The sequence below is a fragment of the Diceros bicornis genome, chromosome 9 (genome assembly GCF_020826845.1).
Source record: "Diceros bicornis minor isolate mBicDic1 chromosome 9, mDicBic1.mat.cur, whole genome shotgun sequence".
In the NCBI taxonomy this organism is placed as follows: domain Eukaryota; kingdom Metazoa; phylum Chordata; class Mammalia; order Perissodactyla; family Rhinocerotidae; genus Diceros; species Diceros bicornis.
The window spans coordinates 75,763,548-75,781,183 of NC_080748.1; the positions used below are offsets into that span (position 1 = coordinate 75,763,548).

At 45.6% G+C, this 17,636-nt stretch overlaps 1 protein-coding gene across 4 annotated transcripts in view; it reads left to right on the forward strand.

The window, feature by feature from the left end:
- The window catches only part of CLYBL (citramalyl-CoA lyase), a 228,172-nt gene extending 211,774 nt beyond the window's left edge, over positions 1-16,398 (forward strand). For 2 of the 4 annotated variants that reach the window (XM_058548426.1, XM_058548423.1), the window contains exon 8: positions 7,868-9,097. In XM_058548426.1, coding sequence (XP_058404409.1) covers positions 7,868-7,963 — 96 coding nt within the window. In that variant the 3' untranslated portion in view covers positions 7,964-9,097. Of the gene's footprint in view, positions 1-7,867; positions 9,098-16,184 lie in introns of those variants that run through there. The other 2 variants (XM_058548425.1, XM_058548424.1) reach the window with 2 other exon arrangements.
- Positions 16,399-17,636: the final 1,238 nt, after the last annotated feature.

Genomic DNA, 17,636 nt, shown 5'->3' on the forward strand with positions numbered 1-17,636 from the left:
ATGTATTTGTTTTCAAATACTGATGCTATGTCAAATACATAGCACCCCTGGGTATAGTTTCTTAAAGGGGATGATTCAATCTCTGATTTATAAGAGTTGAGAGGGGTCAGGAAGCTATAGGCATGAGTCAGCCTCTGCTCATTGCATCTTCACGAACGTTGATGTCTCTCACAACCCTTAAAGCTACTCTGAAATCATAAAATCCTTTTATAACTCAAATGCTCTGCTTCTCACTGGGCCTTTCTGTGATAGGTGGAATGAAATCATCTCTGGCTAACAACAACAGTATAGGAACAGCAGCAATAGTGGTAGCAGTGATCCTGGTGGTGGTGCTAGCAATCAGGTAGAGGTGCTAGCATTGCCAGTTGTAGTGGCAACAGTCTCAGCAGGGACATGGTCACAGCAGTGGTGACAGTAGCAGTAGTGGTGGTAGCAGTTGCAGTTCCCATGTACTGTTATGTGACAGGCCGTTGCATATATTATTTAATCCTCACAACAACTCTACAAGGGAGGTATTGTCACCCCCATTTTACAGGTGAAGAAACTGAGGCTCGGAAAAGTAACATTATTTGCTGTGGATCACACACAGCTAGAAAAGGCAGAGGCTGGATTCAAATCCAGGTGTAGCTGACCCCATGCCCATACTCCTGACTTCTGCATCCACGCACCTCAAATGAGACAACCCAGAGAAACAAGCCCTTTTCCCTCCAGGAATCTTTTGTACATTTTGTTCCAGCTGCAGGCTACTGAATACCGCCTCAGAATGTGCCCATCCTGGAGGGTTGCCTATTGCTGTTTGGTGGAAAGTCACAGAGGGGCTGCTTGGACAGGTGATCCCCGTGTCCTCTCAGGCCAGCAGGGACCTGGCAGGTGGCACTGCGCTGGGAAGCATACAGGGCCCTCCATTCCATTCTCCATCGATGGTTTTGTGCTCTTTTTTCAAGCCAGAGAGCTACAGGGGAAAGGACGGGAGGGATAGAGAGGGAGCTTTCCCAGTCTTTTCCACCTTTCAGAACTTGGAAAATCAGTCCAGTAGGCTGCCCAGGATGCAGGCTCTCCCACTCCCCACGCCCCGTCTGAGGCCAGGCTCTGAGACAGGGGCTGAGGGACCTTCCCAAGCAGTTCAGCAGGTCTAGATGTCACTGCTTTCCCCAATCAGGTACGAAACTAAGCCCTTCACATACTCCAACTGTTACATTCTTATCAATCACTTAAAGGGCTTCCCCATCAAAGGCCACGGAATGTCACCTGTCAGAATTGCAGTGCTAATAGCCCAATCGACAGATTAGCCCAATGCGAATTACCCATGTTGAATGGCTTCAGTTGAACTTTCAGAAATTTCATGTAGAGATACAGTAGCATCTGTAAATTCTCCGGCCAGAGGAGTAAATGGCTATTGAATTTTAATTCAAAATATTATTAAAATATCTATCAAATTATCACTACAATTTAAAGTGTTAAAAAAAAATAAAAACATGTTCTCTGTTTCCCAAGTCTTCATAATATTCTTTTACTCTCGATGGCAATTTTAAAAGATGTTTATCCATAAAACAAAGGGTTACTGATATTCGGAAGCATATACAAGGGTCAAATGTCACCCCCTTTAATCCATCTTACAAATGCTTTGGGTTTTTTAAGGACTTAAAATGTTATTCACTTATTTATTATTGAATTTTTTCTCACTGAAAATAGCCTGTGGTATTTCTGATATCATCATAATTATAGTAAGAGCTTTCAAGTGGAAACTCAGCGTGGAAGAAACATGGTTTTTCTTTTTCAGCCTCATCCTAAGTAAGACTATCTCCAAAATAAGAGTTATATATATCTCCAAAATAAGAGATTTATAAATCACATCAAGATAAATTTAAAATATATATAGTATATATAAAATAAATACATATTAAAAATTTTTATATTTAAAATTTTTTTATATAATCATCTCAAGTACCATGGTTATCAGCCATACTCTGGGGTATACTGACTAGTGGGAAAAGTTTGAGAGTTGAGGTGAAAAGCCTTAGATTCTAGTCCTATCCTACTCATAAGTTCCTTTAAAAAGATTAACTAATACTGAAGCGTAGTTTTTGCATCTATAAACCAGATTGTTGGATCTCCAGACTGCCCCCAAACAGAGGAAAATTACCCAGAATAAAGGAAAGGAAACAGGCGGCCCAGCTTCCTCCCCTTGGGGTCCAGGAGGGAGCAAGTCTCGGGTCCACGAGGGCGTGCAGCAAGAATAGAGGGATTCCGTGGGTTCCAGCCCTGCTTCATCAAGCAGAGACCAAGTCTTATGTGCTTTGTCATAAGGAAAGTCAAGCAGCTAATGAGTAGCAGAACCAATATTTTAAAATGTCTCTCTTCCAGATTGCTTTAAAGCGGCTAGATTAGGCCCCCTTCCCTCAGGCCCTAGAGAAACCTCTTCATCCATAGAAAGATCCATCATGTCATACTGTGGTCCTTCATTTTGCTTGATCTATTGAGTCACTGGTGACCAGAGGCAAGGGGGACTCTTGCAGAACAGGGAAAGCCAATCCCACTGGCACGTCCCAATGTGCTGCTCCCAGTCCCTGACTCCTAAAGCTGACTTTCATAAAGTACCTGTTCCTCGAAGCTCTTCCCTGGCCAAGCCAGCTCCGTTTTGATGACTCCTTCTCTCCGTGGCTCCTCAGTCCTTTAAGCGCCATGAATGTCACAGACTCGCACTTTAACTAAGCCATTTGCATGAGTTAACCTGACCCCAACCCAATATCACATTTGTCCTACTGGAGGCTCAGCAAGTGTTGGCCAACCAACCAGTGAGTATTGTCAGACCAGAGAAAGATAAAGTGGTGCAGAAAGACGCCTGCAGATGAAAGAGAGGAGAAAGGAAGATAGATTCTGGCTCGCCATATCATTCTCCCCCAGGTCACCCAGCTCAGTCCCCACGAAAGAGCCAAGCTCTACGCTGAACCTGTTTTGGGTGCTGGGTTCTGGGGATTCAAAGATATATGAAACATGGCCGCTGCCCTCAAGGGCATAGTGAGAAAGATAGCAGTGTAAACAATTAATTACAATACAGTGTGACAAGGGCTATAACAGGAGGCTGTGTAAGGGAAGGAAGGACAGAGATTAGCCCTACCAGGGAAGTCTAGAAACGCTTCACAGACATGACATCTTCAGATGTCTTGAAGCATGAGGAGTAGTTTGCCAGACAGACAAGGAAAGGACCTTCAGAGCAGAGTACAGAGCATGTGGGAGAGGGGGGTGTGTGTGTGTGTTGGTGGACTGGCAGGAGACAAAGCTGAGGGCAGAGGCAGGGCTGGTCTGATCATGGGGTCCCTGCTAAGGAGATTGCACTTGATTCTGTAAGTCTAATGAGAGCCAAAACAGGGTTTACGTAAATGGATGATCCTATCTGATGTTTTAGAAAAATAACAGCATGATCCCAATTAGGAAGGTGCAACTCCCCAGTAAGTATTCCCACACTCTCTCAGTGAGACCTCTGCTAGCCAGCCTAGGAGCCAGTAACCCCCACCCCGAGCTTTGGGGACCAAAGCAACCAAACCTACACCCTTAAAAGGAACTTCATAACCAAACTGTGAGGGGACCAAAGCCATACTGGGGCCTGTCCAAGGACTTTCCAAGTGTGAAAGGTTGAAAAGTGGGAAAGAAAGAAGAATGAAACGGTGTCTCTGTGAGAGCATCATCTTGCCCCATTTTGAGGAGTCTCAAGGAGCAGTTGACTTTGTGAGTAAGGAAGAGCTCTATCACAGGTCATGGCTGGGCCTGAGAGATTTTAGCAAGTAGAGGGGACAACCAAGATGTTGAAGAGATCTTGAAGAGATAATGGCCAGCACTGACTAAAAGTTTTAGGAATTTACTGGGAACTGTTGTGAAGTAAATAATCCATTGGGCTTAAGACTTAGCATCACAGAGGAAAAGAGTGTCACCCTGAAAAAGCAGGACTATATCAGCTGTACTCAAATATTATCATTAATTCCAACAGAGCAGCACCATCACTGGAATGTGCCAGAGAACTCCCTGAATGCCCAAATAAGTTATTTGTAAATAAAGTGAGTAGGGAAAGAATTAGATCAATTTATGGTTTCTAGAAAATTACTCTTTTAGTACTCCAGAGAAAAAAATTGTGAAGTACTGAGTGCCAGAAATGCAAAATATATGAGTATTTCCCATAGATGTGATTACTGTTGTCATCGTCACCACCGTCATCCCCAATCCTTTTGTCATCAAATTCTAAGTCAGATTCTCCCCCATGAAGAACTTCAGGGTCTGATAAAGTTCATGTTATTTCAATGCCTACCTTACCATCAGCCAATGACCGAAGTGTGAGAAAAACTATGCCCAGTAGAAATTGTTTTCCTTCCTGTGCAGATAACACCTATGTTAAGGTGATAAGGCCTTTCACCTCCAGGAGTCTGAAACCATAGATATGTGTATAGTAAGATGTGCCAAAGTGACTGACGAGTGATTTATTACAACAAGTAACTCAATAGATAATTGTTGCATACAAGCCCTTGTGTACGGAGCTCCATAACAGCTCTAGTGGAGAATGCGTGACATGCTCTACGTACACAATTTCATATCTAATGAGCACTGGAGAAAGATGATCCTGATTGGTAAGAAGGGCAGCCATTTCAGACCCTCAGAGCTCTCATGTGCTCATCACACTGGCTTTTTCTGTAATTCTCATTGCATTTTATGGCACCTGCTCCTTTTCTTCCCTTCTCCTCCAGCAAACTGTAAGCTCCTTGAGGGCCGAGATGGAGTTGTACCCATATCAAAGCCGGCCTAACCATTCCTACCTAGGAGAGCTGAAAATACAGAGCTTCCTAAACCTGAATGTGCATTAGAATCATCAGAGAATTCCTGGCCAACCTCCAGGCCTTCTGCATCAAACCAGGATCAGGCCCAAGAATCTGCTTTTTAACAAGCCACCTCCCCCGCCCTCCCCCTCAGATGGTTCTGATTCAGGGAACCCCCTCAGAGAACACTTTTCAATCGATAAGCCTAAGATATAAGCAGGAGCACACGCTTTGGACCAGATAGAGCCAGGCTTTATCTCGTTCTATAGTGACTAGCTACAGGGCAGACTTGTACAAGTTTAAGCTCTTTGTGCCTCAGTTTCCTCAGTTATAAAATAGGGGTGGATACAAACTCATGGAAACAGAAAGCAGGATAGTGGTCACCACGGGCTGGGGGAGGGGGAGGGGGAGTAGTTGTTTAATGGGTACTGAGTTTCACTTTTGCAAGATGAAAAGTCCTGGAGATCTGTGGCACAGAAATGTGAATATACTTACACGACTGAACTGCACATTTAAACATGGTTAAGATGGCGAATTTTATGTTATGTGTTTTCACCACAATTAAAAAGAAAAATATTGTTAATGAGGATGGGTAATAGTGTCTCCCTCACAGTGTTGGTATGAGCATCACATAAAATAAAGCATGTCAAGTCCCAGGCACAGTTCCTGGGCTAGCAACTGCTCAAAACATTATAGCTATTATTATTGTTGTAGTCATGGTTGTTAAGGTTTTTAACCATGAATGAGTTACTATTTAAAGGCATTTTAAACCAAATTATAATCTGAATCTTCAAGCTGATGGAAGTTCCCTCTCCTTTTTGCAACGGTACGCCAATTTCTCAGGCACGCACTGGGCTGTGAAACTGAGACTTATCTATAACCATTCATTAGAGAATGTTTCAAACCCTGCCAGCAAATCCAAGTAGCTTTTGACAAACCGCATTTTTCTAAGTCCTGACCCACAGACCGTTCACATTTCACGTGTGGATCCATATGTTAAAAAACCAACCGTATTATATGTTGATACTGAAAGCAGGAGAATATTCATATTAGGCAGTCTGATTCTTAACACTAAAATCCTCAATTTGCAGAGATGAAGGAAACAAAGACAAAAATGGTGAATTTTGTTCTCCAGCTTAAGCTGAATAAAGGAAGTCAAGCAAAATCTGCCATAGAAGAGAGAAATGATCTCCCTGTCTTAAAAAACTATATGAAATATTTTGCATCTTTGATGTGCATGTGGAACCCAAAGCAGATTCGAGGAACATGGCATAGACCCAAAGCCGTCATTTTGATTCTCTGTGCATCATTTTGATTTCATGCGCATCTGTGCTAATTTAGTCTCCCCAGCCTATTATTTAAGCCTTAGCCGGACAGATGTGTTGTTTTACAGGGCCATAATCCACTTGGTGGGCGGATAACCAGGAGGCCTTTGGTCTTCATCATTTACTCCAATAAGAAAACTAGACTATTGCCTTGTAAAACAGCATGAGTCACACGCCCTGATTTCACATGTCATGCTAACCCATGGAACATTCTTGGAACTTCTAACCAAATTCATAAAATTCATCATGGTCACAAAGATGACCAAAATTAGCTCTAGGCTGAATGAAATTAGGCAAAGGCCAATCTGGGAGTATAAATAGTAAAAATGAGAGGGTTGGAAAATGACTTACGGTATAGGATTTTAGGCCACACAGGTGTTCGTATGAATCAGATTTATCATTCTAAGGCTGAGAAGGTTAGGCACTACTGGTGAAAATTCTAATCCTAGAGGCTTTTAAATCTCTTGATTGAAAAATAAATTCCAAAGTCATTACTAAAGATTCCCTGCCAATTTTTTTTTTACTTCCATCCTATGTATAACTCTATGTTATTATGGGAGATAAGGGTTTCCAGAGAGCCTAGGAGACCCATCCCAGAAGTCCTGAATAATGATAACATTGACTGTTGAGATGTGGCACTTGTGAAATATAGATATGGATGGCAATATATGCAAATGGACCATCAGCTAGAATTATGATTGCTCCAGTCCACCTCCGGATCTCAAAAGATCACCTGCTCCCCATTCGCACCAGCATCTTGCCAAAAGGTAGAAAGAAGGAGAATTAAGATGACGAGCTGTGATTGTAAACAGCAAAAAGAAGTGAGTAAAAGAACATAAATAACCAGACGTTAACTTCAGATTCTGGGCTTGCTGCCTTCTGTCCACTTAATTTTCCTTTTTCTGATGCAATAAACTACCTTCTTATCTTAATGTGGGGGTCTGTGATGAAGACTTGAAGTTCTGAGGCCCAGGTATTAGCCATAGCTCTAACTTTTCCCAGTCACGTAAACTTGGAATATAACTGACTACTCTGGGCCTCAGTGTCCTCTAGAACAGGACCTAGAACACATGACATATTCAATAAGTATTTGCAGAGGGTTAAAAAAATGAATCTGCAAAATGGGGATAAACCAGAAGATCTCAGTGATTCCTCCTAGTCTCACCATTCGACAGACCTCTGATTCCTTTCTTAATACGTGTCATTCTGATCCTCTTCTGCTAGTGTGGACCACAGACGAGTCTCTTTTCACTCACTACACAATTCTGCCTTACATTCTCTCATTGCGTGATAGTGTTACCCCTCAATTATGTTACAGCAAGAAGGAAACATTTTGCCGTTAACCTGATCACACAATTTGTTTAAACAATAATCAATTGCCAAAGTGTATGACTGTTTTTCAAGTTCTATGCAATATTTCAAAAACTATATGTATAAGGAAGTATTTACATTTTCCTTCCACTGGTTTCTGCTTGATTTCAAGAGTTAAATGAACAGTTTCCAATACTTGTGTCTGATGCTTTTCCTCTCCATTAAAATGCTGAAGGCTTTTTTTTCCCTCTTTAGGAGGAAAAAAGAAATCTTTCCCCTGTAATTTACTTTGGCTTTCTCAAAAGTTGGGTAGGAAGTCAGTATAATTCAGGTGGAATCTAAAATGTTCTTGTTGTACAAGTGTGCACAGAAAGGAAGCCTATAATTTCCGAGCATTCTTTCAGGAAGTTTGTATTCTCTGTTTTCCAGGGAGCCTTTACTTTCCAAGGGAGCATGATCGACATGCCATTACTGAAGCAAGCACAGAACATTGTTACGCTTGCCACATCCATCAAGGAAAAATGATCTGTTAAATGAAGCTCTCATCAGGTGGGCTGAACATATACAGTGGATTTCTTAAAGACAAACCATAATACTCAAGGCAACTTGTTAGTATGCCAGATTGGAACCTTTCTCCATTTACAGTTCATGTTAATCACAATTTTTTTAATCTCACTGGCCAGTCATTCCTCTAAAAACGAACTTTCTTCTTTTTGGTTCCAAGCTGATGATTTTGTTGTTCATTAATGCATTACATATATGGACTTAGGATTTCACAGGGAGATAAAGTAGTGGGGGAAGTTAGGTCTTTAATGAAATAGAACTTTCCCGAATACGTATACTCCCTTCACCCTTCTCACGTTAGTAAATGTCTCCCACATTGTTCATTTGTTTGGTTGACACCATAAATTATTTTAAGAAAGCCCAGGCTTTTAAAAAATAACAACTAAATGAATGGGGTCATGTTTATATCACTAGTAATCTGATAAAACAACAGAAATGGCATAGAAAAAGTTGATTGTCATAGTGGCTTATAAAGATATCTTCTAAAAATAAATCTTCAGAACTGATTACCATTAACCTCCACCCCCCAAAATGAAACTTCCATATCCTTGAACTGCTAGATGATGACTATGAAAGCCCTCATCCTGAGTGAACACTTTGGGTCAACAGTGACCAGCAATTAAAAAATAAATGTGCAGAAACACAAGACCATCCCCATTCTGCCCCTTTATTTCCCTGTTTCACTGTTTGCCATTGAGGCCATTTCCCCCCTGTAAATGTATGGCTGGGACAGGGCCCCCTCAGCAATAAACTTGTAGCCTCTAGGAAGACACAATGCGGCAGAGCTGGTGCATATGGTCCCTGCGAGATTTGCATCACATTAGAGATGCTGCCACAGGTCATATGGGTGGTGTGGTTAACGGGCTTAGTAAAGCTGTTTTGAAGAGGTTAACCCAGCTTGTAGTAAGGGTAAATAAACATAACAACCAGCCATTCTTCCCTATTCAGCATGTGCTCTTATATTGAAGGCTAAAGGGTATTGAAGCTGCGAAGGATCAACTTGTGTTTGCCAGAGGACGCCAATGAAATTTGAAACACCAACAATCAGAGATTTTGTTTCTGCTCCTCATTAAATCATGAGCTTTTGTGTTGAGACTCTGGACGACTGTTCTTTAAGAAATTAACAGAATGGGAAGTTTTAAACTCTACACCAACCTTTTCACGACCTACACAGCAGCAAGGCTGCTACTCTTAGACAAACACCGCGGGGAAGGCTGTTCTGTTTATTTAAATTTGTAAATAGAAAACAGTTGTTTTTTATTTTCATTTTTCACTTCCTCCTATGCCCTTTTTGTTTATTTCCTCTGTGGCCCTTACCGTGTGCCCCATTCACGGGTCTACTTTCCCCTACCTCTTCCAGTTCTGACAGGAAGCCCGAGAGGGGAGTAGAGTTGAAGGTTAAAATACAAGGAAAGGCACCATGGAACCAAAGCAAAATGGGAGAGGCCCTCATGCAACACCCACCCACCCAGAGCACGGCAGGAGGGGATGATCCGGTTCCCACGGCCATGCTGAAGGAAACTGATCCAGGCAGGATGGTTCTGGGAAAGACATTCTTGAGACACCAACTAATGTTCCCAAGCATGGGATCCGAGGAGACAGCTCTTAAACTGAGATGGGATGTGCTAGGCTGGGGCCCTGGCCTGCATTGGGCAGTGCACCTCCCCTCCTCAGTGCACCCCTTTCCAGTCCCTCAGGAGAGCATTGTCATCCTCCACCTTGGTCACTCTGTGCTACCCCAGAGTTAGCTGGAAGGGAAGGTGGGAGCTACATCAGCCTCACACGGAGGGGCTGGAAGGAGGAAGATGGTGTCTCAGCCAACTTGGGAGATGACTGGCCTGTAGCCAAACTGGGCTTCAGGACTGCGGACAGGGGCAGTGGGCGGCAGTTACAGGAGAAGCGTGGCAGTTGTGCCTGCCTAGGCTGGTCGTCAGGTGTGCACTAGGATAATCCAGGACCATAGGTGTCCACACAGTCGGGCCCCTCTGGTCAGAACACAGAGACACAGGAGGACTGCTCAGAAGGCAGAGTCCTACAGGCAGGCCCCGCTTCAACCCAACTGCCCTTCCCTACAGGCAGCCCCCACTTCAACCCAACTGCCCCTCCCATCCTCTGTGTTCATCCAGATAACCCCTCCAGGCTTTGACAGGATGAAAAGGGCAGACATTCTAGTCTCCACTCCAGTTACACAGGCAACCCCAAACCCTACAGGTGGACATCCTCAAGCCAGAGGCTCCCTGAGAGCCAAGCCCTCCCTCTCAAGGAACCTCAAATGCCAGGGTGAAGGCATTCAGACCTCAGGAAAAGCAGTCCTCTCAGAAAGGACTCTGGTGCTGAGAGCCTGGACCTGGCTAGGTCTCCGCGCCCCCATCACCAACAGGCCCACAGGTTCCTAGGTCCCCGACCATGTTGAACTGGTCAACACGCCCTTTATCTCCAACTGCACTTTGTTCAGACAAGACCACCTTGTTGTTTAAGTCTCCCCAAGTGTCAGATTTATCACCTTCCTCATAACCTCATGGTCCTCATTATGGTAGGCTCATGAGACTGGCACCCACTAAAGCCAGAAAGCTGGACCAAGGTGCCACCCTCTGAGCAGAGACCCTAACGAGGGCCTCAGAAGAGGGTTTAGTCAGGGTCAGAGACCTGTTGTGCTTCATTCCTTGAAGAGCAAAACTCCAGGACAAGGAGATGCTGGGAGACAAGAGGTATCTCCACTTTTTTCCCCACCCATGTCTCTTTGGTGCCATGGGTGGGCGAAGACATCAAGGAGCGGGGGAGGGAGGTAGGGCTGGGTCAGCTGATCCCACTTGGCATGATGGGAATGCCCAACATGAGGAATCCCTCCGAGCAAGGAAAGGACTGACTATAAAAAGAGGACCTTGCAGTAATCTGATTAATTAAAAAACATACCTGTTTATATTTTGTGTAGCTTATCACAAGATGCTTTGCCATATCACTCCCCTGTTATTAATTCTTGGGGGCTAAATTATGGGTAACACTATTAAAACATTATCAGAACTAATGAGAAACAATTACTTAGAAAATGAGCCAGGACAAGATTGAGTTGAGAACATCAGTGGTGATCACTGTAGATTAGTTTAATAAATCATCAGGTGCAAGGCGAGACCGACCGCATGTATGCAAAGCCGTGTCACGGGAAAATGAAATTGAGATTTTTTTTGCATAATTTTTTCATTAATCTCAATAGGACCCGTGTGGTGTAGATTGTTTTATTCCCCTCATACCTTGCCTGAGGGGGGGTGCCAAATAATGTCTTCATTGTTTTACTGAGGTCTTAATGACGATTTGTGACAACCTCATTTTAATGTATAGAGGATTATGTCAATACAATCACGTTTTATTGAAACGGTGAGGGAAACTCCGGTGACGTCCGGCACTGTCCTGGAGCACAAGCTGGGACATTCCGGGGCGTCCGAGAGCGGTTCCCTTCGGATGTCCAAGGGTTGAACCGCTGGCTGCGCTTCCGTCCTCTCCTCCTGCGACCGGCTGGGGAAAGTGTCCTCAAGAACGAAGCCTTCACCGCCTCCGATTTGAATTTGAAAGTAACTCGTTGCCTGGCATATTTTGCTGGGTAAATGGAACCCAGTCGTTTTTTTTCCTCTTCTAAAATATACATATTATTATCATTAACACCTTAGCCCCTAATAGTTTTGCCGGAGTTAGGGAAACTGACCTTCATTGGGGACGTTGAATTTTCTAACGGTGTCTTAGGAAGCGAAAAAAGAATACATTTTTATTTGAGGGACATTCTGCTTTTACGGTTTCCGTTTATCTTGGAAAGCTAAATGTCGTCGGTTTTTCTTTTTCTTTTTACCTCTAGTACTTGGAAGGCAACTGATGGTACAAAACAGGTTATGAGGTTACCAGCAGGATCCTGTGCATATTAATGCTGGCGAGGGTCACCGAACCGGTGTGTAACCGCAGAGCTTGCGCCCGGGGCTGGGCACCCGGTCCTCCCAGCCCAGAGACCCTCCCCCCGCGAGGTCTTCACATTGCAACTTCGGGGAAAGCAATTAGCAGACCTCCACATTTAAATGTGAAAACCTTAGTCTTTCTTTCCGCTCTTTCTTTTAAATCCGGGGGCGGAGGGGGGGGCTGGCTAAGAGGGCGAAGGAAATGGAAAATAAATTACTTTCAAATACCTAACTTAGTCCCCGAAAGCTGCGCGGGGGGGACCCGGCAGCTTTTTGTTGTTCTGTGACGGTGACTTCTGTTGTTGTTCGTTCACATTCCAGCAATTATTTGGCAGCATATTTCCTTCCGAATCAATAAGAATTGCCAGCGGCAGAAAGAACGTGATGCTCGGAAGGCACCGAAATCGTCGTGGGTGCCTTTTGCGGTTTGTTTGCGGCCGATGGAGCCCGGTTCCAGCTCAGCGGGCTGGCGCCTGCGGAATTTGTTCTGTAAATTTTTTGCAAAGTCTTTGGGGAATTGCTTGTTGCTCGCGCCCTTCCTTTTTTTAATTTTTGTTTTATTTTCAATAGTAAGTGACCGGCTCGGTTTTACTGCTGGCTTCTTCCGACGGGAAGGGCCCGGAGAGCCCGGGCGGCGCGCCCCGTCGGAGGGACATGTGTCCGCGGGGCCGGGACACGCCGAGCCGCGTCCCCCGCCGCCCGGCTTCTCGCGGCCTGAGGTCGGCAGGCCCGGCGCGGGGCGCACGGAAGCGGAGACGGGGGGCCGGGAGGCACCCCCGTGCCCTCGGTGCCCGCCGTCCCTCCCGGCGGAGCGCGGCCTGTGCGCCCGGAGGCCCGGCCCGCGGTGGCGGCTCGAGCGCACGGCCGTCGGGGCGGCGGGCCGGGGCCGGGGAGCCCAGTGGCCGGGACTTCGGACCCCGCCCGCCCGCCGCGGGCCGCCCGGAGCCTGCGAGCCTGTCGCGCAGCCCCGCTGTAATGGTGGCAGATCAAAGGCTGCCCCGTGTCCCCGCGGAGCCCGGGACAATCCCGCGCCTTTGTGCGCTGTTGCTAGGAGCCCGAGAAACTAAGAGCAAGTGTCAGGAGCATGTTAATCAGACTCGTTACAGTGTAACAATAACGTCTCTCTCGGGTCTCCCAGGCCCCCAGCACCCCCGGCGCACCGGCCCGGCACCTGCGCGGGACCCCCGGCCCCCGTGTCCCTCCAGCCCCGCAGCCGGCGTCTGGGCCAGGCACAAGGACGAGCCCCCAGGGGCCCTGCAAGCGCCAGGCGCATCGCCCGGGTCCTGCTCCCCTTACGGGAGCCCCGCGCCCTTAGCCTGTCCGGCTCCGAGCCGGATCCACGGCCGGAGGGACCTGCGGAAGATCCGGGTCCCCTTGCTTTTCAATCTTTAAGTTGAACGGCCCACATTATTCAAACACGGTGTCAGAATCAAGAGAAGAATGAACATGCCATTTCAGATAGCTTTTTGGTTGAGAGTTTCTTCAAGACTCTAAAAATCAACTCTGCCGATTTCCCTCTCAAATCCATAGAGGATACTTGAAGTGATAATCCTGAGCTTAAGAAGAAAAAAAAAAACTTTGCTACAGTAAAGATTTCTCTGAACTTTTTCGAGAGAATAACTTCATTCATTCGTTTATTCATTCAACAAACATCTGTTGAGCCCAATTGGGTGTCAGACAGCTAGTCTGAAAGTCATAGGACTGGTTCCGGATGCACTTTTCTTTTAAAATTAAAATGCCCTTGTGTGAAGTCAAAGGATGAGCAAAGGGGTAAAATAATGGCAAATGGCAAAACAAAAAGAAGTGCCATTGGCTATAGCAGTGATAATAACAAGAAAGGTGCAAATTAAGAATTTAAAACATTTGAAAAACTACACACCATGTGCTTTGAAAACCAGCCACTGTTTTTCACCAATTTTATCTCCTTCTCCCCTCTTGGTCCAGAGGAGCTCCGCCAGAGTCCTGCCTGTGGTCTGAGAAGTGAAGTCAGCTCTTCTGAGCACTTGTAGACAGCCTGTCAGACTTGCTGAGGGAACAAATACACTGGGGCCTGGCCCCATTCTCCCCTTGGCCATACACCGGGAACTGGAACGCTGTGTTCAGGTTTAGGGCAGGATTGGGCCAACTTGAGGGACTTTTCTCCAATATGAGCTCTTGTTCAGGAATCAACCCATTCAGGAAGGGCAGAGGGGACCACATTTCCAGAGAATAAGTGCTGAACCCTAAGTCCAAGACAAAGCTTTGTGTTAGTGGGAAGAGTGGAAAACCCACTCTCGAATCACCTGTGCCGGTCTGTCGATGGAGGGGGAGTCTGTAACGATGGTCGACTTCTCCACTGGTCAAAATCCGTTTCTCTCTCACACCGTGTATGCGACATATAAACATATAGAAAACTGGACGTGGTCCCAGAGATGAGTCTAAGTCCTGTAAGGAATTTTTGAGATTCCCTTCATTCCATGAATAAGAGAGGTGATATACTGAACACTCCATCCTACGAAAAACAAGGAAGACCAAATACCGACTATATCATGATGTTAAAATATCTAGCTAACGGGGAGAAATTCAGTGAAAAGAAACTGGATTTTGGGGTCTGCATAATGCACATAGCTAGTTTGGCTGGGATTTGTTTTGTTTTAAACAATGAATCAGATTGCCTTAGTTATTCAGACAGTAAAAGAATCAAGAGAAAATGAACATTCCATTTCAGATAGCTTTGTGGTGGAGAGGTTCTTCAGAAGCCTATACAGTCTAGGCATCTGGCTTAATTTTTTTTTAATGGGCTCTTTTGAGTTCCACAGAAGGAAGAAAATAAAAACCAACATGAACTTCTGGCTTAGATTCTCTGGAAAATTGCGTTAATAACACAAACTCCCAAATGAGGAAAGGAGCACATCCGGTTCCTCCACGGGGTTTCCAGGGACTGGGATTCATGCAGCAGCTTCCAGAGAAGCTCTGTGATACCTCTCCCGTGCTGGCATGAGGGAGCTCCGGCCACCAGGAGCCCCACCAGCATTTCCACACCAGTGACACATCGTCTCTCTCAAGGGGCCCTGGCCACCGTGCAGCCAGACCATGCCTGGCTACAGCGCTTGACACTGTTTTGCAAAGACTTTGCACAAGCTGTAACCTCTGCCTCTCTGTCAAACCCAAAAAACTCCCGAATCATTCTTCAAGACACAACTTGAAAGCCACTTCTGTGAGGTCTCCGCAGCTCCCCAGAGACCACTTACTGGCCCTCCCCCAGTCCTTCCATCGCAGTGGATCAGATTTCTGTTGTAGTGCTTTTTATGTGTGTGTGTGCCCAAAATAGTGTGGATGCCCTGAATATTGGACATTGCCTTGCATCTCTGGATCCCTTCCTGCTCATCTCTCACCCTCAGCAAGAGCCTGCTAAAAGTGTGTTCATCAGAATTGGGAACTAGTCTTCCCTCCATCAACACTTTACGATTAATGAGTTATGTTACATTCAGATGAGTTATTTATTCTCTCTTAGCATCAGTTTCTTCAACTATAAGAATAATAATACCTAAGTCAGAGAGTCGCTATGAGGATGCCGTGGGCACAGAGCTGTGCCACCCAGATCCCCCTTGGAAAATCCCCACTTGCATTGCTGGGGCAGTGCTTTGGGCAGACAGCCTCCAGCTGTCGGCTCCTCCTTCAGCATCTGCCTGGGTTGCAGACAGCTGCCTTGCCCAAGGCCACACCCCTCCTAAAGCAGCCTGCACCCGAGGAATTTTATGTTATGTATATTTTACTACAATTTTTGAAAATAATCTATAAAAAAAGAATGAATGTCAAATAATGACAAATAAAAACTAATAAATACATAAATGCAGTGCTTTTTAAAAAGCACCTAGCACCATGCTTGGTGAAGAGCAGGCGTTCAGTAACAGCCAAATGACTCCCATCCAGGTGCTCTCCTGCGCGGCAGTGCAGGATGGGAATCCACTGCAGCACAGCCGGCTGGAAAGTGAAGTGCTAGTAAGTGAACCCCATTTTCTCATTGACTTTTATTGGTAGGTGCAGGACATGTTCTCACAGGAAAACACTGGTGGGGCTAACCCAGGACATGCAGGGTGTGGCGGCACTCCCAACCGCCCGGTGCGTTCCAGGAGAGCTCTGTGGCTCCGCTGTTGTTGCTTGGAATCTCCTAGTCCCATTCCTAGACTATGGGAATTTCTCTTGGTATGAAGCTGTTCTGACTACAAACTCATGTTATTTTGTCCAACCCCCTGATTTTGCAGACGAAGACGCTGAAGCTCTGCAGGATGATGCAGTACCGATTCCTGGCTGAAGGGGCTCCATTCACATAGAAAAAAATACAATGTGAGTATCCTCCTAGACTTGTGCAAATGTTGGCCCTTTAAGTGGACTTGCTCAAAGTCACACAGCTGGCAAAACCAAGACTACAGTAAAGTTTCAAAACCACTAAACCACACAGCTTTACACCCGATAACGCCTCAGATTTATGGTTTCACAGTAAGTTCCCTATTAAGGAAGCTCCAAATGAGTTTTTTGAGACAACCAGAAAATAGCTGAAGCCTCTTCTTCCACAACTGCGTCCCTCAGAGGGATCCCTCCTGATCCCAGCAAAGATATTTGAGTTCATCACAATTCAGACAACTAGTCATCAAACGCAGCCAGGAAGCTCCACCACCAGGCAAATACCACCTCGAGGTCTTCATTGGCCCCCTGGCCCCTGCAGGCCCTGATTCCCTTCCAGACTGCACAGTCCCTCACACGTTTTACAGGGCTGTCCACTGGGGACTGGTCTAAATGGCTGAGAATGTCTTGGGTGTCTGAGGAAAGGACTCCCAGTGGAGGGATAGAGGAGCAGGATATAGACTTTGTGAAAGGTGACATGAGTGGAGCCATATTAACATAGAGCCGGAGCAGCCATTTCAAAGGAAGTGCCTTGCATGTCTTGTTTTCTTTATCTTTCAAACTGGACCAAACCGCCAACATTCCAAAAAGTCAGTAAGGACAAGAATATCCTGTTTGACAGGACTGAGGAAACCAGACTTTGCTGATGATAGACTCGCTAACCAATCAATGAAGTACAAGTGGAGCCTTTTGCCTGATGACCAAACCTCAAGCCAATCCAGGAAGTACAAACCCAGCCTTACCTCATCTAGCATTAGTGAACTCTTCCTTAGTACAACTTACCTCATCTTCCTCCCTTTCTCCCATAAAAACCCTGAGCCCCTCTCCTGTAATCTGGACACTATTTGGGTTTCTCCCTGAATTTGTGCTCCCCATATTGCAATTCTTTGACCCCAAAATAAATGCCTCTCTGCCTCTCATTTTGGCTGTTTATTGTTAGGTTAACCTCAAGGACAGAGGATGCACTCAGCTGTGTTCGCTCTCGGGGCCTCCTCCTGGCTCCAGCCTCACTCCCACGGCCCCATCCTCGCAGCCTTCATCACTCTGTGTCGTCTCTCCTCTCTCAGTCCCTCGGTCTACTGTCATTCTACCTCCACTTACCTTCTCCTTTCTCTTATAATTTTACCTTCTTTCCTCTCCTTGCAATTCCCAAAGCAAAATTAACAAATGTAGAAAAGAAAACAACAAAATTGGGTAAATATTTTTTCTAATTCTGTGTTCATGTTTTGGAAGCAAATCTAGTGTCTTAAGTTGTGAGCTGCTTGCAGGATGCTCCATCATCCCTCACTTAATGTGAACTTGGCGCAGGAAGT